The following is a 26,824-nucleotide window of genomic DNA, read 5'->3' as shown; positions in this document are numbered from 1 at the left end:
GTGTCTAGTGTTGTTTCACAGATTTATTTCAGTGCTCTATAGGTTTTGTATTTTGCTATATCTTTAAATTTCATTTTCTTTAAAATTAAAAACTGGGAAAACACTACCTCTACTACTAACAAAATTCCATAAATAGCCTACACAATTACCCATTTTGTTGAAATGACATGCACAGAGACACACAGCAAAAGACAAAGGCCATTGTTAAGTGTAATCTCGAGCACACGTGTCCAAGGGGTACAAAACAAGAGGTCTTCCCTTCGCCACAATGCAGTTAAATAGGTTGGCTGTCACTCTGTGGGACCTCTGACCTGGGAAATGCCCTCAAGCCATAGGTGGGAAGCTTACCTGGCGCCCTACCAATCAAGAGGACCCCTGCATGGGAAGCGATCACAGAGAGAAGAAAAAGCCAACTGCCAAGGCCGGGAACGAAGGCGGGAGGAGGTTCAGAGCAAGAGAGACTCTTCCCTGTCCTCACCACAGGGGTCTGCACTTAGACTAACTTTATTGTCACTTCAATTGTACACCAATTGGCATACATTAAAATGAAATTTGCATACAGTTCGCAAAGGTCACCACCTCCAATAGACACTACATAAAAAGGACAGGCAGACAAGACAGACAGACAGATATGCATATCCACATACCCACATAGGTGACACAGAGAAATAACAAAGTCTAGTTTGGATGTATAAATGCACATGGCAAGAGAAACGAATCTTGCGAGTTTACCAGATGGGTGGCACAGGGAACAAAGCTGTTACAGAAATTGTTAGTCCTGCTAGAAATACTTTGAAACCTCCTCCCAGAGGGGAGCAACAGAATCAGACCGTGAAGTGGGTGTGTGGGGTCTCTAACAATGCTTTGAGCTCTAAGCACAGAGCACTGATAAGCAGCATCCTGAATAATGGGAAGTGAGCTTCCAATAACCTCCTTGGCTGTCCTCACCACTCTCTGTAGGAACTTTCTACCTGAGACGCTGCCGCCACCAAATCAAACAGGGATGCAGTTTGTTAAAACACTCTCAATTATGCCTCTGTAAAAAGTGGTCAGGACAGGAGAAAGATGTGCTCTCCTCATCCAATACAGGAAATGCAGACGCTGGTTTGCACGCTTCACTCAGAATGACATGTGGAGAGACCAATTCAGATTGTTAGTTATCTGCACTTCCAGATACTTAATTCTGTTGACCACCCCTACAGCTGCACCCTCGATTCTGAGTGGAGTATGACTTTGCTGGTTCTTTCTAAAAGCAACAATCTCCTTTTTTTTAAATTAACATTTAGAACCAGGTTACTTTTATTGCACCAGTTCACCAGAGCCTTCACCTCTTCCCTATAAGCATTTTCATTGTCGTCCCAGGTAAGACCCATCACTGCTGTGTCATCTGCACGCTTCACAATATGATTTGTAGCAGATTTGGCACAGCAGTCATGGGTCATCAAGGTGAACAATAGCTGACTCAAGACAGAGCCCTTTGGGGATGGGAATTGGAAACTTTTCTTCCAACTCGCAGAAACTGGGGCCCATCACTAAGAAAATCAAGTATCCAGTTACATAAAAGAGTATTAAAACCTAACAGGCCCAGTTTGTTCACCAAATGCTGAGGAATGATTGTGTTGAACGCCAAACTAAAATCAAGAAACAGCATTCACACATGAGTATTCTTCTCCTTCAGGGACGCCAAGCTAAGGTGAAGCACACAGGAAAGTGCATCATCTATAGAGCAGTTCTTCCAATAGGCAAACTGTAATTAGTCAAATGTAGGGGGAAGGCATGAAACCATATACAGTAGAACCTCTGGTCACGAATGCTTGTGACCATGACCAAATCGGGTTCTGACCAAAAAAATCACATTTTTTTTTTCACGGCCAATTTCCCCTTCCAACGCCATATTTTTAGCAAGTGCCAAATTTCCAAAATCGGTTTGCGACCAAAGTTATGGAACAAATTATGGTCATGACCAGAGGTTCTACTGTAGTCCTTTACCAATCTCTCAAAACACTTCATCATAACAGAGTGCAACCGGACGGTAATCATTAAGGCATCTAGGCTAAACAAATATACAAAGATGATGAGAGTAGGATCTTAATAATAGAAGTAATCTTAAATCACAATCCAGTTATACTTGTAGGAATTTATGCCCCAAATGAGGGGCAAGAACAATTTTATAGGAAATTACATAATATAATCGGGAAGATAGAAGGAGATATTTGCATCTTGAAGGACTTCAATGCTATAGTCGACAGAAAATTAGACCATAAAAGCGATAAAGCAAGAAAAGGAAATAGAAAAATACTACCCAAAACTTTCTTTAAAATGGCAAAAGGAGTTGAGTATACAGGATAGCTGGAGAGAGCGAAATCAAGGGAAAAATCAATTTACAGATTATTCGAACAGACACAAATCATGGTCCAGAATTGATATGGCTTGGATGTCAAGAGAATTAAATGTGGAGGTGGAGGTGGAGGAAGTGGAAATAGAGGCTAACTTTTGGGCAGACCATAACCCAATAGGAATTAGATGGAAGGGACAAAAGAAAATGACTAGATGGACCCTAAAGAGATCAATTCTAAAACATGAAGAATTTAGGTTGAAGATGGAAGAACAAATGTGTTTGTTCTTTCAAGAAAATAAATAAAAATATACAAAAATTATGGGACACTGCGAAGGCATTTATGAGAGGCTTTGCAATTGCATATATGGCCAAAGAAAATAAAAAGAAGAAACAACCACAGGGAAATTTAGAGGAGGAATATAGAAAACTAGAGACACAACTACAAAAGGAACCCCAAAAAGGAGACTTTAAACAACAAATGGAATTGATTAAACATAAGTTGAATATTCTCGAAAAAGAAGAGCTAGCACAACAAATAAAGTGGAGTAAGCAAAGCTTTTTCGAAAATGCAAATAAGTCAGGGAGATGGCTAGCATATAAACTGAAAAAACAGAAAGAAAAAAGGTGGATTAGTAAATTACAAAATGAAGAGGGAGGTATATACTACCAAAATGACGAAAAGAAAAATATAATCCATGATTTCTATAAAAAACTATATAAGAATGATGGTAGTACAGAAGAAAAAATACAACAAAGTTTCAAGAAAGCTGAACTACCCAAAGTCCCAGAAGAGATAAAAAACATGCTGAAAGAAGATATAAGAATGTCCGAATTAATAGAGGCAATTAAAAAGCAGAAAAATAACAAAACGCCAGGTCCCAATGGGTTACCATCGGAACTATAGAAATACAAGAGTCCTTAGGAGAAATACTAATTGAGGTATATAATGCGGTATTAAAAGAAGCAAAGGCACCAGCCTCATGGGCGGAGGCAAATATTATTTTGCTTCCAAAGGAGACTTTTAAAAAAAAAAAAAAAATTTTTTTTTATTTGATTTATATGCCGCCCTTCTCCGGAGACTCAGGGTGGCTTACAATGCGTTAAGCAATAGCCTTCATACTTTTGTATATTTATACAAAGTCATCTTATTGCCCCCACAAACTGGGTCCTCAATTTACCTACCTTAGAAAGGATGGAAGGCTGAGTCAACCTTGAGCCTGGGGAGATTCGAACTTGCAGTAATTGCAGGCAGCTGAATGTTAATAACAGGCTATTAGTCTGCTGCGCCACCAGGCTCTTATGAATTAGTCAGACTTAACACTAATCCAAAATTATAGATCTATATCACTGCTGAATTCGGACTACAAAATATTTATGGCAATAATGTCTGAAAGACTAAAAAGATATTTGAATAATTTTGACGAAAATGTTTTTTTGCCAAAAAAGCAAATAAGAAACAATATGAGGACAATACTAGTGGCATTGATATTTCTAGACGCACAAAAAGCTTTTGATAATGTGAATTGGGATTTTATATTGAAACAGTTAAAATATATGGAATTTGGCAAAAACTTTATAAATATGTGTAAAGCAATATACTCCAATCAAGAGGCAAGAGTCATAATAAATGGGGAAGTAACACAAAATTTTAAGATTCAGAAGGGTACGAGGCAAGGATGTCCGTTATCGCCACTATTATTCATATTAACTTTAGAGGAATTAACAATAATAATAATTCGGAAAGACAAATTAAAGTACTGGAAATTAAGAAAGAAGTGTACAAACTGCAAGCCTTTGCAGGTGATTTTGTATTTATTATAAAAGAGCCATTACAATCTGGTTGGCTGTTTATGGAAGTACTGGGTGAATATGGGGAAGTAGCTGGGTTGAAGGTAAACAAAGAAAAAACCAAAACATGACTAAAACACAGAAAAAGGAACTGACAGAGAGAATAAGTCTCCAAATAGAGAAAAAAGTAAAATATTTAGGAATACTAACGGTAAGATGTGTAACAATTAAAAAGGACAATTACAATAAACTAAATGACCAAATTAAGGCGAATTTGGAAAGATGGGGAAAGCTGCAACTCTCTCCCTTATAGGGAGAGTTGCAACAGTAAAAATGAACATCTTGTCAAAAATATTGTTTTTATTTCAGAACATACCCATAAAATTAGATAAAGAATACTTTAGAAATCTGGATAAAGTAATGTCTATTTGGCAGGGGAAAAGGCCCAGAATCAAACTAAAATTATTACAAGAAGCCAAAGAAAGAGGAGGATTCGGATTACCAGATTGGGAAAGATATTATCAAGCAGCTGCACTCACAGGGGCGAAAGAATGGATAAATTTAAAGAATAGGAGGTTACTAACATTGGAAGGATATGATATGCAAATAGGATGGCATGCATTCTTGTGGGATGGAAGACAAAAAACACACCAGTACTTTCAAAGGCATCAAGTCAGATGAGCTATTCTTGAAGTTTGGACAAAAATAAAGCAACAGAATTATTTGGAAATTCCTGTCTGGCTTTCTATATTAGAGGTGCTAGCTAGTACATCCAAATTTTATCAACCTGGGAAAAGTTGTCACATACAAGGAGATTTTAAATGAAGGAGGGGAATTAAAATCTAGAAAAGAATTAAAATATGAAAGGGTAGAACTGGAATGGTGGGCATACCTACAGATTAAATCATGCTATATGAAGGATAAAAAAGAATGGGGTATTAAAAAAGAATTGACGGTGTTAGATAAAATCTTATTAGGAACAGACGAAAAGGCAATAAAGAAAATTTATCAATATCTATTGGAATATAAAATGGCAGAAGAACAAGCGAAAGAAACTATGGTAAAGTGGGCTCAAAATTTTGGTTATAATATTAATAGAGATAATTGGCAGGATCTATGGGAGAGAAGCAGGAAACTAACATTGGCCACTATGTACCAAGAAAATTTCTATAAAATTTATCAATATCGAAATCTCGTTAATCTTGTGGGTACCTCCTGCCCACAAGATTAGCAAAAATGAACAAGAATTTATCACCACAATGTTGGAAATGTAATTTAGTGCCAGGATCTTTCTACCACATGTGGTGGTTATGTAAGAGTGCAGAGAAGAGCAACAAAGATGATTAGGGGACTGGAGGCTAAAACATATGAAGAACAGTTGCAGGAACTGGGTATGTCTAGTTTGGTGAAGAGAAGGACTAGAGCAGACATGATAGCAGTGTTCCAATATCTCAGGGGCTGCCACAAAGAAGAGGGAGTCAAACTATTCTTCAAAGCACCTGAAGGCAGGACAAGAAGCAACAGGTGGAAACTAATCAAGGAGAGAAGCAATTTAGAACTAGGGAGAAATTTCCTGACAGTTAGAACAATTAATAAGTGAAACAACTTGCCTACAGAAGTTGTGAATGCCCCCACACTGGAAATTTTTAAGAAGATGTTGGATAACCATTTGTCTAAAGTGGTGTAGGGTTTCCTGCCTGGGCAGAGGGTTGGACTAGAAGACTTCCAAGGTCCCTTCCAACTCTGTTATTCTATTCTATCCATAAAAGGGGATTATAGCAAAGAATCAATATACTTAATGCTTCATGTGATAACAGCAGCAAGGTTGGTTTCTGCACAATACTGGAAAAAGGAAGAACCCCCCCCCCCAAGAAGAAATAACAAGGAAGATTTTGACATGTGCAGAAATGGACAGGCTGACACTAGAACTCAAAAACAAGAATGAGACAGAATATTATAAAATCTGGAATAAAGTGTATTATTGGTTGGAAAGGAGAAAAGGAGTTGGAACAAAAAAAGATTTAGGGTTTGTAGAATTAGTACTGGATAGTATTAATAAATGTAAATAGTAAACAAATAGTAAATAGATAGTAAATGAAGACAAAGGATATGTATATAAGAACAAAGTAGCAATGTATGTTAATTAGTAATTATATTTGTTGTTATGGAAAGAATACATATGGATATGTTAAGACCAGAATGGTCACACTGTGTCCAATATTTTTAATGTCTATTGAATAAAAAACGTTTTAAAAAAAGCATGTGATGATAGGTTTTTTGGGTACAATGATTGCAGTCTTAAAACATGATGGAACCACGAGACTGAAGATGTCTATGACAACAGTGGCCAGCTGGTCAGCACACTCCTTAAGTACTCGCCTAGGGATATTATTAGGGCCTGCAGCTTTTTGAGTGTTGACTTTCCACAGGACCTTCCGAATGGCAGTTGCATCAAACCTGCACACCTGTTCATCAGGAAGGGGAACAGCCTTCCTTGCTGGAACGTTGTTTGCGGCCTCAAACCATCCAAAAAACATATTTCGCTTGTTTAGAAAATTTAGGAACAAGCAGCTGCCTCACACACCAGGACAGAAACTCAGCAGGGCTTGTATGAGCCAGCAAAGCTCAAAAGAAGCTTGTTCACTGAGTCTTCCTTAATGTGACAGGATGTCATAATCCTCAAGAGATGCGGGCAATAGAAAAGCCACCATCCGTATTTCGACTCGGCACCTTAGGCCAGGCAATAGGATTGCGATCTTAACTTTCTCTTGGTGCAGACCAAGGAAACGCATCACACGTTCAGCAGGAGGAGGGAACCTGTCTTTGCAGCTGGTAAAATGAAAGACCCAGAGACTTTCTCCCAGTTTTCAGCATCCAGGGCTTCACGGGAGGATAAAGCCCTTGGCAAGAATCAGGTGGGAAATGCCAGCCTCCCAAGTGGGACCATGAGGCTCTACCCAGACCTTTTAAGGTTAAACATTCTGTGAGGTCACAAGTATTCTTTTCCAAGTGATAGGCAACATGTTTAATTGCATTGTGATGTCAGAATGCAGGAAGTAAAAGCCTCTTATTTTTATGGCTCTATTTAAGGGAAGAGAAGCAGCCAGCAATAAAGTGAACAGATACAGGGACAAAATGTTTTTAAAGGGCTCTGGTTGTATCTGGATCTGACACAACTCTCCTGAAGCACAACTCAAAATCTTTTTGCATCCAAACTTTTCAAAATGCACCAGGGAGCCCACCGTGTGGCAGCACAAAACGAACCTGGCCTCAAATTAACAGAGGGATCCATTCAACCCTCAGGGCTGCAAAATCTCCACTGCTTGTGGGCCTGCTTGGGAGATGTGGGTCTGGCTCAGCTGGCACAATCACATTGCTCCCCTCTATTATGCATGATGGGATCGAGCCTTCTAAGCAGTTTATGGATTTGCAGGTTTGGGTTCTTGTTGCACATCGCCTATTTTTGAGAGCAATTTTGATGCAGTGAAATGGGGAAACTGAGTCCTGCCTTGGACACGAAGAGAGCCAGAAGGCTTCAGGCAGCTCGCGCCCCCTCAGGCACTAGATCAGCCAGTTCTCAGGAACCAAAAATGACTTGAACAAACTAAGGAGAGATTTTACAGGTAGTCCTCAACTTACAACCAGTTGCTTAGCAACCATTTGAAGTTACAACAGATCCCCCCCAAAAGTACTTACAACCCGTTTTGTTCCAACGGTCACCCCCCCCCATCATGTGGTATCATTTTGCGCACCTGGGAACTGGCCGGCATTTATGGCTCTTTGTGTCATCACACAGTCATCTGACCACAATTAATGACCTTTTTTTTTTTTTTTTTTGCCAGAAACCGGTGGTTATGGTTTACAGGAAAGAATGACTAAACTGGGTTCACTTAGTGATCATGATATTTACTTAATGACCACTGCAAAAAAAGTAATAAAATCGGGCATGGTCTGATGGTGACCTGCTTAACAATGTACCACTGTAATTCCAGGCTCGGTCAAGTCAAGGAGCACCTATAGTTACATACTTAGAAAGTTGCTTTTCAAGATCACGCCACTCACTCTTGTGTGCTTTAAGGCAAACATTTTATCTTAGGTTTGCAGGTACTGCAGGGCAGGGGATTCGGCCTCTCCACTGTCTCCTGCGACTGTCTGTACTACTACTACACGGCATTTTTCCTGAAGTCCTGCAATAATCCACTTCCCTGTAATTGGATCCCATTATTTCTCCTGGAACAACACTGTACACATCTGCCTGCCTGCTGCATGAATGACATGCTGCATCATGACATGCATGGTGTGAAGAAAGCTCTGGAGTCTCTCACATCTTCTCCGGGCTAAACTTTATCAAACCCTCAGCCAGTCTTCAACTGGGTTTCCTTTCTCGCTGGTGCTCTCCAAATGGAAAGGGTCAAGGACTCCCATTATTTTAACACTGCCATTCTTTGGAAGCAGCCAGTGTCTCGGGCATGATTTTCCTGCAAATGCAGCACGCTCTTTGTGTTTAATCTGAAGTCCATCAAGACATCCAGATCCACTCCCACACGTACTGCTGCTCAAAATGCTCCTCCAACCAATCCTCATGCCTTTAATTTTTCCTACCCAAATATAAGACTCTGCATTTGTCCCAGTCAAAATCCTTCTGGGGGCTTTTTAAGTGATCATCAGCACCATGAATCACCCCTGGAAATATCCTGGAATCCAGAAATGCCCCAAACTGCCCACACCACTGCATTCTGGATCACCTGCAGCTTCTTCAAGGGCAGCCCCAAGTACACAATGCTACAACAATCCACATTGTTGTGTGTGTGTGTGTGTGTGTGTGTGTGAGAGAGAGAGAGAGAGGGGGGGGGGAGACAGAGAGAGACAGACAGAGAGACAGACTCTGAGACTAAGGCATAAGTCTTTATCAGCAAGGCTTCCTGGTCCAGAAATGGTCATGCCTGAGGCAGCAGAAGAACCTGTGCAAATGTCCCCTTACCACAACAGCCACCTGCTCTTTGGGCAGGAGCAGTGAGTCCAAGAGAACCCCAAATTGTGCCTCCACTCTGACTTGGAGGAGTGCACCTGTAGGCAGAGTTAACGATGGAAAATCAACAGAGCCAGGGTGCAGGAGGGCAGAATCTGGCAGCAGAGTAAAAAAGAGGGATCAGTCTAGAGTCCCTAGTAGCCATAAGCAAACTCGGTCTAATCCCTTTTGAATGCCATTGACCCTTAACTAATTCCAAGCAGGTGCTAACCTTTATTTGAGAAGATTCCTATGGTCCTAGTCTTTTGTGCCTGACACAGGGACCTCACAGCTACTCAATCTTTGACAGGATTTAACTAAGATCTTTCCCCACCCCCCTTCCTGACCTTCACAGCCTCTGGCACTGAGGAAGGACCTCAATAGCATTATGTGGCTCGCCCTGGGTAGAGATGTATGACTGAGTATCATTGGCAAACTGATGTTACCATACCCCATGTCAAGAGAAATTTGGATATTGAAGAGCTTTGAAGTTTTCAAGCAGAACAATAAGCACTCAGAAACCGACTGAAAGCTGGTGCCATTCCTGAAGTGGTGATGTCACATACCAAACCTAGCTGAGCCTGTTACTAATTGCACTGCCGCATTGACGAGCAGCCAGAATTTCCAGATGGTCTTCAAGGGCAGTCCCACGTAGAGTGAATTGCACCAATCCAAATAAAAAGCATGATTAACCATCAATAACACTTCCTGATCTAGGAACACCTTAACTGGTACCTAGGATGAAGATGTACAAACCTCCTTCTGTCCACTTTCGGGATTCTCTTTAAAAGCCCGATTTTAAGGGCTTTGCAGCACCCCAAATTTGTGTGTGGCACTCTTCCTCACTGGAAGCTTCCTCCCACTTATGATCCACAATTCTTGGTTAAAAAGGGCAGCTGGAAGGGCCAGGATTATGGTCACACAATGTCTCATTTTACAACTGCCTCATTTAACAAAAGAAATTCTGGTCATAAATCAAGGTTCCCTGTTACCACAATTTCTCATAGGAATTAAACTTCCTTCTGAGGCTTATCCCATATATATCTTAAACTTTTTTAATGTTGAAGAGCTCACTGTTGCTTGATACCGAAGTCAAAACCTTGCAAGTCACCTGCAGAGTCAAATAATAATTTTCTAGTAGTGCTCACAATTCTTTGGGGAGAATCATTTAGATTCCACAGCAAAAAGTTCAAAATGTAAGCACAATGATGGAAATGGAAATTGGGAAAGTCGGTCTCCACCCGCTGCCCCAATTTTCTTAAGTTGTCATTTCAATAAGAATGACCTCCAAGTTTGTCCTATTGAACCTTTCTCAACATCGTATCAAAATGTTAAATACCTAACAAAAAGCAACACAAGAATTCTTCCAATGTTAAGTAACAGTCTTGAAGTAACACTCATTTTAACAATATTTATTATTCCCTATAGATTCTCTGCAACACTTAACTATTTATTACTGTCAATATTAATTTGAAATTTACAATTGAAATACTCAAATTTTCATTGAATTATTTCAAAGTACTTAAAAGAATTCAAACAACACGTAAGATTCCTTTCCTTATAAATGTCCACTGATTAAACAATTTATTAAATTTAAATGGCAGCGGACTCCCAACAACTTTGATACTACCTGAAATATACTTTATAGTTAATGGAATAACCCCAAAATGTATATTCTGTTAAAGAGTATAATCAGCTATTATATGTTATAGTGATGTTGTTTAATAATTTTCATCTTATTTCAGTAACAGGACAGCAGCTGATAATCATAGATTTAACTCTAACCACTTTAATTTCCAAATTATTATGTATCATCATGTCTACGTCAGAAAAGACTCAAGAATATAACTTTGCCCAGAAATTTGCTGAAATTTCTAGAGCTGGCCCTGCTCCTTCCATCCTCAGATGATCCATCTGATCATCTTTAGCACTGTCTTTTGAAGATTTTCCTTGGTTTTCCATGCCTGTTTCTATCTTCAGTGATAGAGGAGTGTTTATCTGACTGGTCTGTTAGTCAGCAGAAGGAATTCAGTGAACTGAAAGCACAGATCTCAAGGCCTTAAAACACCACTTGGGTTTGGCAAAGAGAATGTTTTACCTAATTCTAATGTCTTTCTCACTAGTCATTTTTAATTATTTTTTAAATACATAGAAAAAAAATGAACAAAATCAAAACCCCAAACATTTCTTATTTAAGTAGCAACATAAAGTACATAAAAGTACATGGATAATTCGGGAAAATATAATTGAATTTGTAATTTTAAGAAATATCCACATTTTTTTTTCTATAAAGACAATTATAGAAACAGAACTTTTGGGGACAGCTTTCTCGGTAGGGCTAAAATACCAAAGCTCTGTATGAATAAATATTTTTTTGCTGCTGTATTTCAGTCAATGCTATTCCCCACACTTTTAAATATCGATTCAAGAAAAGTTGTGCTGCAGTTTTCCAACCTTCTGCTATATTAAATCCGACTGCTAATAAACTGAATTTTCTCGGGTTGCCTCATTTCCTCCCTCTTTTGTGGTTAACAGAACATCTTTGCTCCAAGCACTCAGTGGCTTCCCGTCCACAAGATGAGCCTGTCAGATGCTGCTGCTGCTGCGGCTGCGGCTGGCCCAGAGCTGCTAGGTAACCCTTGCTGATGACTCTTCTTCAGGGGAATTTAGGGCGGCAGGAGCGCAGCTGGGTGTTTCGCCTCACAGCCAGAAACTTAAACCGGGCCAAGCACGGTTGGGCAGCAGCTAGATCGGGATTAAGTAGCAGCCCTCGGGATCATTTGAAGCGCGTCTGCAAAGACGTAGCAGTTCAAGCGAAAGGCCTGAAAACCTGGCTCCATGCTCAGCCTCCATGCTGTGTGGGCCGAGGCAGGGCGAGGGCAGGCATCGCTTTCCTGTCATCCCCGGTCCCTATTGAGCTGAACGGCTCACTTCCGGCACCAACGGTTTTTTCTGTTCTGTTCATAGCGAAAGGACCGAAACCTGCCCCGTCCTGCAGGCTTCGCCTGGGGAGCCCCGGGAAGAGCATCAACCTTCCGTCCCTCATGCCCCCCACCGGGCCCTTCCAGTTCACGGCCTCCCGCGAGGGCCCGGAGCCCCTCTGCCACCGCAGACCGGACCTTCTTCCCCCGGGCCGCCGCCCGCGCACCGTTCCCTCGGGCTCCCGGGGAACCGCGGCTCAGCCGCCCGCTCGGCGGCGAGAGATGCTCCGCGGCCTGGATGCTCGCGGCCTTCCCCAGGAGCTCTCGCTGCGATCCGGCGGCGACCGGCGCCTCTTCTTATCAGCGCCCGCCGAGCGCCCCGATGCGAAAACTCAGCCCTGGAGGCCATCTGGGCCGCGCCGCGAGAGGCCTCCGGGGCCTCCCCGAGACCGGCTGCCGCTCGCCCGCCCGCCCGCCCGGTCGCTCGCTCACCGCGCTTGCCCGGGCCAAAGGCGACCACCACGAAGTAGTCGGCGAGACGCGCCATGCCAGAGAAGCTCCGCGGAGCCGCCGCCACCGCCGGAGGAGAAGGAGGAGGAGAAGGAGGCGGCGGCCGACTTGCGGATCATCGCCGTCCAGGCGCCGCCAGTCTCGCTCCCGCCACCGCCGCCGCCCCTCCGCCCCCGGCCGCCTCCAACGCCGCCGCCGCCATCTTGCCCGAGAGGCGGGAGGCCGGCCTGCCCAGAACGAACGCAGGGCGCAGGCGCAGCTCCAGGATCCAGCCAATGGTGGGCAGCTCCTCGGGGAAAGCGCGGCCGGATTGGTGGCCCGGATGCAAGGGGCCGCCCCTTCCCGTGTCCGCGCGGAGGTGGCGGGGGCTCTTCAGCGAGGCGCTTCCGCCCGTCCTCCGCGGCACGGGCCCTCCTCCCCAGGGGCGTTTCCGGCTCAGGCGCCGCCCGCCCCCTCCTCCTCCCCCCGCCTCGGTGCTGCCTGCCGGTGTTGTGGGGGCGGGCAGGCCGGGGAGCCCCGGGCTGGAGGCAGGGCGGGGGGGGCGATTTGGGCGGCCCCGCTCGGTCCTCTCCACCCGGAGCCCCTCGGCCTCCCCAAGGAGCGGAGCGGGGCCCTCGATTGCCGGGCTGCTTTCCTGCGCTGCCTCGTGGGGCCGGCCGTGGCTGCTGACCGGAGGCCTCCGCTGCCTGGCCTAGGAGAAGGCCGAAGCCGCCCGCGTCCTTTCCTGCCTGGCGCTCTTTTGCCACCGGCCCTCCGCCCGGGAAGGAGCCCCGGAGCTGCAGCGGGATCCCTTGGAGGAGGAAGAGCGAAGAGTGGCTGAGGAACATAGGTCCCGGAGTGAGAACCTTCCTAACTGAGGACAATTAGCCAGTCGAACCAGCTTGCCTTCAGAAGCTGTGGGTGCTCCATCCCTGGAGGCTTTTAAAAAGAGACTGGACAGCTGCCTGTCCGAAGGGGTACAGGGGTCTCCTGCTCGAGCGAGGGGGGGTTGGACTAGAAGACCTTGAGGGTCCCTTCCACCTCTATTCTGAATTGAAATATTGAGTCCCTGCAACCATGGGGGAATGGGATGCAAAAGCCGCTGGGTACCGGCTGCTGTTTCATAATAGGGGCCACAACTGGGCCGATACCTTTTTGTGCAGCATCATAAACTGACTTCTGGTAAGTGGAGGTTGTAATGTGGGCACCAAATCTAACACCGTTTTCATGGCTTCTGTGAAACCTTGTTATTCTATTTTGTCCTGTCCTTGAGAATGCCACTTCTCAAATTAGGCTTGAGAAATTGTAGTCTTCCTGGTTATTATATTTTACAATATCACTTCTCTCCCATCTAAGTTTTAATTGTATATTCAACAGCTTTTGTTGAGTAGCTAGCTCAAGAGATGCTGCTGAAATTCCTGGTGAAAAATAGCTGATAGCCAGTGGAGTCCACAGGGGAAGAGGAGGGTCAGGTTAACAAAAGCAGCCTCGTGACATCACAAAGCGGGTCCTTTTTGTGGGGGCCCCCTCTGGATCCCGGTGGGTTGCCTCCAGAGGCCACCTGCTGGGAGACTGTGGGCAATAGACCAGCCACTGAGAGAGCAGAGCGACGGACTAGACTGGACAGGAGTCTGATCCAGCAGGGCACTGCTTGTGTCTTTATGTCCCACTCGCATATTTATTTCTTTTTTTATTTCTTTTTATTTATATGCCGCCCTTCTCCGGAGACTCAGGGCGGCTTACAATGCGCTAAGCAATAGCCTTCATTCTTTTGTATATTTATACAAAGTCAGCTTATTGCCCCCACAACTGGGTCCTCAATTTACCTACCTTAGAAAGGATGGAAGGCTGAGTCAACCTTGAGCCTTGGCGAGATTCGAACCTGCAGTAATTGCAGGCATCTGGTCTTAATAACCAGCTTAATAACAGGGTGCCTTTGACCACTGTACTACCAAGGCATATATAAGCACAGGTGGAGTTTTGTTCTAATGAACGTAGCAAGATCTTGCAGATGCTGCTGAAAAGAACCACATTGCCAATCTCTTCACTTCTTAGGTTGCTGTATAAGAGTTTCAGGTTTGTCATCCACTTCCATTTTCGTTATCAAATTTTTCCCCTAGCAGGATGTGCTATTTACATTGGTTCTATCAAAAGTCCTTTTTGAGTGTTTTCTTTCAAAATCCTCAGATTGGTCAATCTCCTAGTGTATTTTTTAACCTGTCGCTAAATTTCATTGTTTAGACAGTTTCTTTAAACTCAGCTGCAGTGGACCTTCCTTTCTATTTCTACTTCTGAAACTGGAATTGCTTTGCATGGAATAATGATTTTGCCACCAAATGTTCCTGATTTACTAGCTTTGTAAAGTTGAATCACATGGTTTTTTGTGGGGCCTTACGTTTTTCAATGAACTCTTCTCTTTATCTCCCACAACTAACAGGGACCTTTTACTTAGCAACCATTTCATTTGCCTCAAAAAAAATTTGTTAAAGCCTTTCTGTAGTTAGTGTCCTCCATCCTGCTGGGTTTTTTTTTCTGTTTGATTCCGTATTATTTTCCTCCTTTCATTTATACTACCCTTTTTGCAACCCCCAAGATAATATGAGGCTTACGCTAGAAACGTAGCACTGAAGCTTCCATTCAGTAGGAGCAAAAACTGGTTGAATCTAGAAATTCATTTCTTTTTTGGAAGCCACTGATTGACTTTTCCCTTGCAATCTAGGGAATTTGAATAGTGAGATAAATGGCATATAAATTTAATAAATAATTGAGCATTTTGATCCAATCCATGTGGAAGGGTCACAAGGTAGAACAGTTGTTATTTTATTTGAATAAGAAAGATATTAGTATCTTGTTTTTGCCACAGTCAGAAAACTTCCTGGTTCACATGCATTGACTGCCATTGCTGCCTCAGTGGGGCTTTCAAATGGTCTGCTCCGGGCCCCTGGCAAGTAATTGGGGATTTCTTTAAGAAGAGAATTGGATAAATTGATTGAGGATCTGTTTCATTACTAGTAAGAGGAGGTGTCTCGGGCCCTTGTCAAAATCATCCCTGAGCAGCCTCCCAGGGTGTCCCCTTGATTTGCAGAGGACTGGGGAGATGAAGCAGCAAAAGCAGGCAAAGAATGTCAGAAGAAGCACAAGATCTATCACACTGGTGATAAAGCAGGTAAAATACTCTTAGTTCTCTCTTCTTGCTTCGCTGGATTGTTGTCCACTGGCCCTTATTCAAATGGTTGGTTTTCCTGCGGATAAGAGTTCTCCAGGGGTTTGCCTCTGGGCCACTGTGGCCAGCTAGCAGAATGTGACTGTCCGTCTTGCCATATTATTTGGGATTCTTTTGGCCTTGTAATCTCTAAGGAATCAGGCTGCTCCTCAGTGGATCCTCAACTACCTGAGCCCACTGGTGGAGGCTGTTTGGTGGCTTGCAAATACAAGTTTTATAAATAACTTGGAAATTGTATCAACAGTTTGTTTTGATATATTGATCTATATGAATACAGAGATAGCCTTGACAAATATGCAGCAGCTCTTAGGAAAATTTGAACGTAGCCCAAAAAAACAGGAGGAAGAAACTTTAGATTACTCTGCCTTGGCTCTGTCTGGTATAATAGGGAGAGAGAGAGACACTGCCAGGCTTTCAAGATTCTTGGTGCTCTCGGAGCTCCTACTGGCTTCCCCATTGACTTAGCTTGTAGGAAGCCTCCATGAAGGTGCTTTTAGGACCTCAGGATGCTGCAACTGTCATAATTGCAGCAAAGTCCATAATTGACACTTACCAAGTGCCTGTATTGTGATCATGTGACTGCAGGGATGTAGATCTGTAAGGCCTGGTTATAAAAGCCTCCTTGTTCAGTGGCGTCCCTTCAAATAGTCACGGAACAAGAATAGTTGTAAAGCAAAAATAACCTGTACCCTTTTTCTGCATATGTTTGATCTGTGTTCTCATTGTGTAATTGTTTTCCTGCTTTTAATGTTAAAGCCATCCAGATTCTTACGCAGTTGGGCAGCCTATAAGTGGATGGATGGATGGATGGATGGATGGATGAGTGATAGATTGGTGCCTCACACCTAGCCACAATAGTGAGCTGTTGCAGAAGTTCCATAGCTTTTGGGAGAGTTTAAACTGAACATCTTTCTTGTAAACTAATTAAGTCAGAACATTCCCCTTTGTATTTAACTTTGTCAATCTTAGGAGTAATGCCCCTGTTTGAATGTTGGGTCAGGCAACCCTTCATATGAATCTGAGTTTACATGAGGAAGTGCTATGCTTTTTCTTAAATGTGATTTGTTCATTAAGGCACTGATGGCTGTGTTTTACACAGGAGGTGATGCCATTGCTTGGTTGTGCACTTCAGGTGATTTGTGCCACCCTCTAGACTGGCCAAACGTCTTTCTCATTCAGCATTGCCTTTGGATCAGAGGCTAATGAGTGTTGCTGTGACTTGTGTGCTCAAAATGTCCTGTTTCCTTGCCAATGGATTTACTTTATTGTACTGTTTACCGCTAAATTATGATCTTGTTAACCGCTCTGAGAACATGTTAAATAAAGAGGAACCTGTAATTTTTAAACCAACACTGAAGAGACAAGTAAATGGGTTTCATGGTTTTGTAGCCAGGAGAAACCTGGAATGAGAAAATAAGAAGGCTGTGCAGCTCTCCCAGTTGCAAAGGAAGAAGGTGTTTAAGGGTGATTAACACCCTTTCCCTGTGAAAGAAAGCTCTGCCACATCTTTGTACGTGTGACCGTGGACGGGACAAATCGATGAAGTTGTTTGACAATTCAGGCTTTTCTGAAGTTCTGAACTCTGGGAAGACCAGAAGGGAATGGATGCCAGGCACGGCTGGCTCTTTCGCTTTGCAGATAGGATGAAATTGACTTTTCACAGAAGCATCAGAAGCCTTTTTGAGATAAAATGAAGGCCAGGTCTTGAAATAATTGCATGTCAACAGTAAACATGTCTCTAATGGCCAAAGGAGGCCAGAATGGAAGTCCAGCCACACCAGGGCTATCCAGGGTCTCCATTATTCCGCTTGCTGTGAAACAAAGCTGCCCCCCGCCCCCCGCCCCCCCCCGGATCCTGCAGGTGCCTCTTTTTCCTCCAATATCCTCACGGCATTCATGAGCTCCCTTGTTCGGATACTTTGCGAGTGCAGAACAGAGGTTGCAGCATCTGCTAAGCTTTGCCCTTGACGGCAGAGGGAGCAGCAAATACCAGTTTTTTTATCCATTCAAGGGTGGAGGAAGACCCCGGGAACTGGGCGTAGTGAGCAAAGGCCAGTCCTTGGAAGAGACTGACCAGAAGGCCTGTGGTGAAATTGCAGTCCATCTCTGCTGTTAGCCAACAGCCTGAAACAAATGGGCAATTTGGCTGTGAAAGTTACCTGCTTGGAGTTAAGGGAGGCGCTGTCCTGCTGCATTTCTTGAGCACTTATGCCAGGATTTGGGGATGATGCTCTGCTTCACAGGCTTTGAAAAGGATTTTTCAAACAACTGGACAGGTGGCAGTTATTTCGGTTGTAGGTTTTCTTTGCCACCTGAAATGTCCCTTGACATTTATCTTGAGATAAAAGGCAGCCCTCCAGATTAGCAAATGACTTTTCTTCCCATCTTCAAATAGGACGTGGAAATTCGGCATAATTCCGTGGAGTTCGGGTTGTCCGACGGAGTTCCCCTCTCACGGATGCCCTGCAGCTGCGCCAGAGCCACCGGCACGGGAAAGTTCTCTGAGCCCTCGGCGCTAGCCTTGGACGAGCTCTGTCATCCCGGCGCGGGAGCGGGCCGTCTTCGGCCAGCCCTTCAATATCCCGCTGGGAACTACCCGAGGGGCTCTGGATGCTCTCCCGGCAGCTGCGCCGCACCGGGGCCCGGAGGAGCGGAGGGCTTGGAGCAGAGGCGAGGCAGCGCGCGGTGGACAGTCCCGGACTGGAGCTTCTGCCGGGCGACGCAACCACAACAAGCCTGGACTTGTTGCGGGATGGGAGCGCGAGGGCGACGGCAGGCGCGACCCGGGCAGCGGGGGAGCCACGGCCGCCTGGTTTTCGCTTCCCCGCGCCCAGGAAGCGGCTGCCGCTGGGTAAAAGCCGCGCCGGCTGGAGGGAGCGCCTTCCCTCCGAGGGGCCGCCCGTGCGGGCCCCGCACCTCCTGTCCAGGGCGGGCCGAGCAGAGCCGTGGCGTCAGTGGCGGCCGGGCGCCCCGCCCCGTCGAGGAAGGAGCGGTATTTAACCCGGGGCCGGCCGGGTGCGACGGCAGAGACGGGCGACTAACCCCCGCGAGAGGGTCCAAGAACGGCGGCTCAATCCCACCTCGAATCTGGAAGCTATCGCAGGGAGTGGACAGCGCGGCCTCCGTCGCCGTTCCCGGGCATCTCTCCAGAGCCCGTCCCGTCTTCTGCCGCCATGAAGCGCCAGTCGCCGGCTGGGCAGAGTTGCATCAGCCGCCGCCTCCTTCTCCTGCCGTTGCTGCTCCTGCTCTTCCTCCACCTGGCCAGCGCCGAACTCGGGTCGTGTTGCCCTCCTGCCCCGTCCGGGCGCGGGGCGCTGCTCTCGTTGCCCAGGTAAGCTCGCTTGCTGCATCTCCACGCGGCCCCTGGAGCCTCCGATGGCCCTCCCTAGAAGGGCTCCGCTCCCGGCAGGGCAGGCTCCGTCCTTCACACTCCGGCGGCCAGTTCCCGGGTAGAGTGGAAGGCGACCAGGGCAATCCCGGACGGGAATCAGTGGTACCGGGAAGACATCCCCCGACCCACACATACGCCTGCTCTCTTGTCCCTTTTCCAGTACTGCCAGCATTGCCTGCTTCGCCAGCGCTTCCTCTTGGCCGCTGGTTCAACGGGTGCCAAGAACAGAATTTTCCCCTAGGGACCCAAACCCCGAGGAGAGCTTCGTGCAGGCCTGGCGGCCGTGAGTTACAAGCTTTCTTTGACCTTTTCAAGGGTTAGCACCAAAAGTAGACCAAGCCCTGGAATTCAGCTGAGCTGCCTTCTTCACAAAGGGTCTGTTGCACAGCCCGTTGTGTGCATGCTTCAAGACTTCATTGAGGAACCGCAGTGGTGGTTACTTCTTTTTCCCTCTGCCCTCCCCGACCCCCCCCCCCACTGCCCTGTACAGATGCTGAGTGCCTGCTGAGGGGCAGTGAGTAGGTGTGGATGGGAGGGGTTGAATAATGGACGCTTGCCAGTTGCTCTTACTGAGTTCCAGAGCTGCCTTGTGTATTCTGGCCACCATCCAGGACCTTGTTAAATGTCCCCGAGCCCTTTGAAATCAATGTATTTGCGCTTAAGTAGCTCAGCAAATTAAGAAAGCTGGAATCCACTCCTAACTTGGAATAAACCCACCCTATTGGCTTTAGGGCAAATGTGCATAGTAGGGCTGCTGTCCATCTTTCAACCCTCAACGCATGACCAAACCCTAATGTTGAATTCCATGTTCTTTCACATTTGGACATTCATCCCTTAGGCTGTTGGTCTGCAGTGGAGTTCAGCTCACTAAGGAGTATCAAAAAAAAAAAAAAAAAAAAATGGCATAGAAACAAGTCCTAAGAATCACTCTGAAACCATTGGAACCACATAGCATTTCTGCCACCAATGATGCAATATCATTACAAAATGAATCGGCTGTTGAAACTGGAAGTCTTCTAAGGAATCCATTCTTTGACATTTGAAAGCCAGAAAGGAGAAGGCAAGACAGGTCTATGGGGAAGAGCCCTAGTGTGTCAGCCCCACTCCCCCACCCATTCATGTTCTCAAGTGGGTCAGCTTCTGGGACACAGCTGGTGGATGAGAGACCTTCCAACCTAGCCTGAGAGGGAAGGCACAGCTGGGACCCTCGGCAGAAGGGAGGTTTTCCCCTGTCACTGTTGGGACAGAACGTGGGGGCAGTGCAAGGGGGGAGAAAGTGGGCTTCTCCATCCACCCCTCCTTGTTCTGCCTCCACCCGGGGCCCTCCTCTCCAATTCTTGAAGGTGTCTTGTAGCTGTATTTTACATCTTTCCTAGCAATGACAGATGCACCACTTCCAATAAAAATATTTGTCCTTTTTTATTTTATTCTCTCCCCACCATAAAAGATGGTGCCCTATTTAAGTTAACCAGCCATTTAATTTTCTTATATGGATAGAGAGCTGTTCATTCTGTACCTCAAGAATGCTTCTAGAGGGAGAAGGTTGATACATGGCAGTCTTGTAAATAGACTTTATGTCTTGTTGGGTTGCGCATAACTCAACGTGTGCAAGTGATATCAAGCAAGGTGTGGTTGCCAAGCCCCAGGGCCTCTGGTACCTTGGCAGGACAAGAATGTCTTCACTTGGAGAAGAAGGAAGACGAGAAGAAATCAGAGTTTTAGCAACAAGGATGGAACCAGGGAGTCTGTGGGAGACTGCCTCGGTCTGCATAATTTGTCTGTTGTGCATTCCACGCTGCCATGCTGATTGCAGGATCAGGATCAAAGGCTGCCATCAACAAGTGACATCAAGGGTGCAGAACCCTCTTTCCTTTCAATGGGCTCCATGCAAACATCAGGTGCCAGCCCAGGAGTCCTTGGGCAATTTGGAGGTATCTTTATAGCTTACAGAGTTTGGGTGAGGAATGAACTTCTGGTTCCACTCCCCTGATGCTTAGATCGCTGTAGGTAGGGAAATGAACCTGAACAAATGTTTTTGAGCCAAGCACTCAAGAGGCACAAGTGATGGTACATGGCCAGCAGGGGGCCAGCCATTGCCTCCTCAATTCAGCCAACCCCGAGAACAGACAGGGCTGATGGTAGGAGCTGGACAAACTGAAGCATTGCCTCTTCCGTTGGGTAGCACAGGAAGCTGGACTAGTAAGAAAGGCCACATCTTCTTTTGCTACAGGTTGTAGGGTTCCTAAAGCTCTCAGTGCTACCATCTATGATTGAACAGGAGGTGAACTGCAATGTATCTGCTCTCTCTCACATTAAGAGTAGTACATTGCACTCTGCGGGGCCACAAAGGAAGCAGTGGGTGCAAGACCAGGCTTGCTGGAGTCAGCTTCTGCTTCTCATGAGTCAGGGCAACCTACTTTCTTGAGTTGAGTTGAGTTGGAGAATAGCAAGCACAGAAAGGACTTTGCCTCTGATCACTTCCCTGGTTAGAATCTAATTTAATGCCCTATAATCCAACTGTTAAAGGGATCCAGCAATGACACTACGAGCAAGACTTTGGTCACCCTCTGGTCAAAGAATCAGGAGGAGCCTGACAAGATCTTTTCTGACTAAAGACATAGGCTAGTCAACATAAAGTAGTGCTCCCAGACATCTTCTGATTTTTGCCATGGCTCTCCTCCTTAAGACAAATCAGCTCCTCCTTAGCAGCAAACAGAAAAGGATGCAAACAAAAGACTGAGTTTTGGCTAGCGATGATGGTTCTGCAAAGATCTTGTTATTTACACATTAAAAACTAAGCATCAGAATTATGTATTCCATACATTCTTTTGAGGGGCCTTCCCACCACTCCATTTTCTCCCCACCAGCTCTGTGACATCGGCTAGGCTGTGGGACTTCCAGCTCCCAGGATTGATACCCTAATGGGGTATCCCACCATCGGGACACACTGTGCTCTCCATCCACCTCAGTGGAGATTTTCACCAAGACAGCTGGAAAGGTCTCCAACTTCCCTGGTTTCCCTAAAGCCTGCAGGTCACGCAATCTATTGCAGAGGGGCTCTGGCAGGAAAGGATCGGGTTGCTGACACCGGATGGAAGAGGAAATACTTGAGGGGCTGCCACAGAGAGGTGGGGATCAAGCTGTTTTCCAAAGCACCTGAAGGCCAGACAAGGAATAATGGGTGGAAACTGACCAAGGAGAGATTCAACCTAGAAATGAGGAGAAACTTTCTGACAGTGAGAACCAGGGGTGAAATGCTCCCGGTTTGGACCGGATCGTTCGATCCGGTAGTGATGGCGGGCGGTTCGGAGAACTGGTAGTAAAAATCCCTGCCCCCCGCCCATGCCCAGCTGAGCCACGCGATCATCAGAGGGTTTATTTTTTACTTTTAAAAGCATTTTTTCTAAAACCTCTTCGGCCGAAGAGGTTGTAGAAAAAATGCTTTAAAAAAAAAAAGCCTCTAACATCAGGCAACTCAGCTGGGATCGTCAGAGCCTTTTAAAAGCATTTTTTTTACAACCTTTTCTGCCAAAGAGGTTGTAGAAAAAATGCTTTTAAAAGTTTTTTTTTAAAAAGTTGGCCACGCCCACTCAGTCACATTAAACCCACCACCACCACCACCACCACCAAGCCATTTCCACAGAACCGGTAGTAACGAATTTTACATTTCACCCCTGGTGAGAACAATCAACCAATGGAATAGCTTGCCTTTTGAAGTTGTGGGAGCTTCATCACTTGAGACTTTCAAGAAAAGATTGGACTGCCATTTGTCAGAAATGATGTAGGGTCTCCTGCTTGAGCGGGGGATTGGACTAGACGGCCTATAAAATCCCTTCCATCTCAGTTAATCTGTCTGTCTGTTAGAAATGCCTATGGTCAGGGACTATGGTCAGGTCAAAGCCAAGGAATCGCTGGCCACATTGTCCGGGTGGTACCATCAGGCACTGAATTGGAGGGGTGTCATTTTTCAGGAAGTTTTTTTCTAGCCATCCTGTGGTTCCCTGAAAGATGCGTCTGAATGGAAAAGAGGAGATGCTTGTGAATCAGTTTGATGTCCTCTCTGGCTTGCAGCAGAAGGGTTTGGCTGGAACAGGGGGAGTGATGCAAGGAAAGGCACAAAGAAGGAGCTTTCTGTGACTGGATATGGCATGAGATGCACAAGAGGGCACACCCCGTCTTCCTTCCTCACCCTCAGCACGGTCTTGGAAGCCAGGCATCCTCTGCTTTAACAGACACAGGTCACAAACCCATTGCAACTCTGCCAGCCCCTCCCTAGGTTTTGGTGAGCTATCCGAAACGGTGCTGACTATGAAAAGCCTCTGTGTAAGCTGGCTTGGGTGTGCAGGCTCATGCCTGTGATGCAGCTGGTGTTTTTGCACGCTCTTCTTGGGTGGCTACCAGTGTACGTGTCATGTGGCAGGTAGCTTCTTTCCTCTCTGCACGTGCTCCTCCCTCCTTGCTTTGCCCTCTGGCCATCTCCCAGGCTCTCCCATCTCTTCCGCAGCCCAGGCTCCCTGCCAGGGATTCTATCATTGACCTCGCTTTTTTCTCACCTTGGCCTCCCCTTTCCAGCCTGGCCTACCATCTTCCACCTCCTTTCCTCCTTTTCCACTCCTCCCCCTGCCCTTACTGCCCTGGAAGGAAGGCAGTTCAGCCGGGCCAGAAAGGGATTGAGTGGCAAACCCAGGGCCCGACCTCATGTGAGGCTTGCAGAGCTCCAGGGAGCAATTGGTTTTCCTGGAGAGCTCCCTCCTCTTCCTGGCTGTGGCTTAAGGACAGGGTTAGCACTGCTCTGGCCACCGAGGATGAGGAAGAAGATACTCTGCCCACTGCCTTGAAATGAAGGAAAAAAAGAGCACTTGCAAAGTCAGTATTTAAACTTTAAATTGGTTTCAAATGGCTGTAGTATCTTGTTTTCCATTTCGATACTGCTATCTGTTTATTTTTTCTAGATTGGGATACAGATTCCATGCATGGAAAAGTATACTGTTCTCTGTCCATGTGGAAAAGCAATTTCTCCAGGTTCTCAGCAACAGGGTGCTTTTGAGAGAGGCAAAGCCACGGCCATATCCATCTGAAAATGCAGCCTAGAAACACCAGTTTTAGCTTCTTGGTCCCTGTAGAGGGTGTGGCAGAGATTGGTTGCTGGGGTGCTCTTCCAGGCCCACCAGAAGGAAGCCGTGTTGGCCTCGTCTCAGGGAGAGCCATGCAGTTTCTCTTTCCCCTCAAGAGCAAGGATGAGAGTGATTTGCCCAGCTGTTCCCAAAAGAATGCAGACTTTCTGGGTCCTGATCCTAAAGGATCTGCCAAATGATTTCCCCATTCTTTCCCACAGAGGACAGGTCAGGATTGGCTTCCCTTGGTTGGGCAGCAGCAGACGCATCGGAGTACAATTCTATCTATGATGTTTTATTTTCTTCTTTCAGCTTTTATATTTGCAAGAACTTCCTGATCAGCCTTGGCTAATGGAAAGGCCAGATGACCCAATCTCAGCTTCATCTTTAGAAATCTCATTAAAAGTTGAGAGGCCGAAATAAAGACGAAAAGAGCCAAAGTGCCAGGATACATTAATTGGGGTGGGGGGGTGGGGGCAGCAACTAATACCAAGTCAGAGGGGCCAAATTAAAGGTTTTTGCAGCTTTTCTCCAACACACACCAGCCTCAGGAAACTTGAAGTGTATTGATAGCAATGTTAGATCCACCACCTCATACTTTGGGGGAGGTATGACAAATGCAGCCTTTTTTTAAAATTCCCGCTTGACTTCAGCTAATGCCTGCCTGCCTGCGGCAATTGAGATTGATACGCGGGGGGGGGGGGGGGATATAAACTGCCATGAAAAATAATTCTGATATATAGGCAGAATTCACAAAACTCACAAAACACCTTATGATCAGTACTTATCATGTTGTATCCCCAAGACTAACCATATTATGGATAGCCTGATCTATACCCAATGGATTCCCCAACCTTTCAAACTCAGTCTATCAAGATCTAGAATGGGAAAGGAATGTTTCCCCTTTCTCACCCAGAAGCTCCTGAGCCCAGCATCCCTCCACCTCCAGCTCTTCTTTCCTTCTTGCACATCCAGGGTCCCTTTAAGAGTCTTCTCTTCCTTTGTTGCAGGAAACCTTCGGACTCAAACCACCGTTCTACCTGGCTTCCCAAGAGGCTGCTGAAAAAGAACAGGCTGTTTTGGCTGGCTCAGAAGCAGCCTGGGATGCCAGACAGCCTGCTCCCCCTCCAAGAGCTCCCCAGGCCCAGACTGGACCCCCTGCAGCTTGGCTATGGTCCTCTGCCTTGGCCTGCACTGATGCCAGCCCTTCATCGAAAGCGCCGCGCTGCCCAACTAATGCGTGTGGGTTGCGCTTTGGGCACATGCCAAGTGCAAAATCTCAGCCACCGCCTTTGGCAGCTGAAGGGCCAGTTGGGACGCCAGGATTCCTCTCCCATCAGTCTCCATAGTCCCCACAGCTATGGCTGAAAGCAGAGAGTGATGCCAGGACCAGAAAGGCACCTGTTCCTTGCCCTGAACATTTCCAGCAGCCCTCTCCTCCTCGACACCTGCTACGCCCCCCACTGGTCTTCCTGCTGGACCTACATATAGGGCATTCTCCTGGTGGGTGGGTTGGGAAATGGGCCTTGAAATAAAGTCAAGGTGGGGAGGGGGCTGCTGCTGGAGAGGCTTGAGCAGCAGAAGTCCCAGTTGTCATCTCTCAGGAGGTGCACTGAGGGCAGCTGTACAATTGCCTTGCTTCATCCTTCATACTGGCAAGAGGGAGATGAAGGTTTATCAATAGATGGGATCATACCATATTAACACTGGCAGCGTCATAGAAGGAGAACCAGCTTTGGCTTTCAATGAATCTCTTCGCTGCACGCATTCTCAAAACTAATAAAATGATCTAAGCATGGATTTTATCTCTGCGTGCACCACCTCAAAGCTTGGGGCTGTAAGAGAGGATGAACCATGTCAAAAAGGAGGCATCCCTCCCCCTCGGAATGGCTCATACGGGGGTGCTGCTACTATTGCCTAGGTAACGTGTGAGTGTGCAGCTGTGCAAGTGTGCTTGTGAGAAAGTGAGACTGGCTGGCTTGCAAGGGAGGGTGTGCACCTCCTCAGCCCCTTCTCTCTGGCTTTGGTGCGTCACTTGAAGTCATCAGCCCCCCCCCCCCAGTAGTATGGATGAGGGTTAATGCAAGATGCGTTTCAAACCCAGAGCTGGTCCTTGGGTCACCCGGTATGCAGCTTTTTCTCCCAATTGTCATGTGAAGGTAGAATTGTGTGGAACTGCCCCAGCAAAATAACCTCAGATAGTAATCTGATTAGTGACAGGAATCCAGTGCAGATGATTCTCTCTTCTAGGCACCAAAAAGCAACTGTGGGCAGTTTTCCATAACAAAACCTGCCTCGGGAAAAGTGGAATGTTGAATCTTAATAAAAGATGTGAAGATAACCCTATTGGCACCCATGTTGTGTTGCTCAACAGCAGCTCATGCTTGTTGGTCTAGTTCACGACATTAGACCAGGGTAAAATGGGCTTTGTAGTTTGTGATTCAGGGTATATGGAAAAGGAAGTTATCTACATGGTAGGCTGTATCCTGTTAAATCACAAAACTTGCTAAGCTATCATAGGTTTATGTGTTTGGGTACTCAAGTATGTTGGG

The 26,824-nt window shown here is 46.0% G+C and overlaps 2 protein-coding genes across 4 annotated transcripts in view; one reads left to right on the top strand and one right to left on the bottom strand.

Annotated features, from left to right (window-relative positions):
* Positions 1–12,807, bottom strand: part of SBF1 (SET binding factor 1) — an 86,029-nt gene extending 73,222 nt beyond the window's left edge. Inside the window, exon 1 of one of the 2 annotated variants that reach the window (XM_034430108.3) lies at positions 12,548–12,807. In XM_034430108.3, coding sequence (XP_034285999.2) covers positions 12,548–12,602 — 55 coding nt within the window. In that variant the 5' untranslated portion in view covers positions 12,603–12,807. The remainder of the gene's footprint in view (positions 1–12,547) is intronic. The other variant, XM_034430107.3, reaches the window with a different exon arrangement.
* A 78-nt stretch (positions 12,808–12,885) lies between these two features.
* On the top strand, positions 12,886–26,613 carry ADM2 (adrenomedullin 2). Of its 2 annotated transcripts, none has more exons than XR_015728823.1 (2): positions 12,886–13,726; positions 25,283–26,613. XR_015728823.1 is itself a non-coding variant. In XM_034430114.3 (2 exons), the coding sequence occupies exons 1-2, from the start codon at positions 18,941–18,943 to the stop codon at positions 25,638–25,640; spliced, it is 516 nt and encodes a 171-aa protein (XP_034286005.2). In that variant the 5' UTR covers positions 18,807–18,940; the 3' UTR covers positions 25,641–25,788. The 2 variants fall into 2 exon arrangements, 1 of the variants encoding a protein (XP_034286005.2); XM_034430114.3 differs by lacking the exon at positions 12,886–13,726 and adding an exon at positions 18,807–19,098 and having other exon boundaries at positions 25,283–25,788.
* The last annotated feature ends 211 nt before the right edge of the window (positions 26,614–26,824 follow it).

The sequence above is a fragment of the Pantherophis guttatus genome, chromosome 7 (genome assembly GCF_059756535.1).
Source record: "Pantherophis guttatus breed Tessera chromosome 7, ASM5975653v1, whole genome shotgun sequence".
NCBI classification, from domain to species: domain Eukaryota; kingdom Metazoa; phylum Chordata; class Lepidosauria; order Squamata; family Colubridae; genus Pantherophis; species Pantherophis guttatus.
This window is presented reverse-complemented; position numbering and strand designations above follow the sequence as displayed.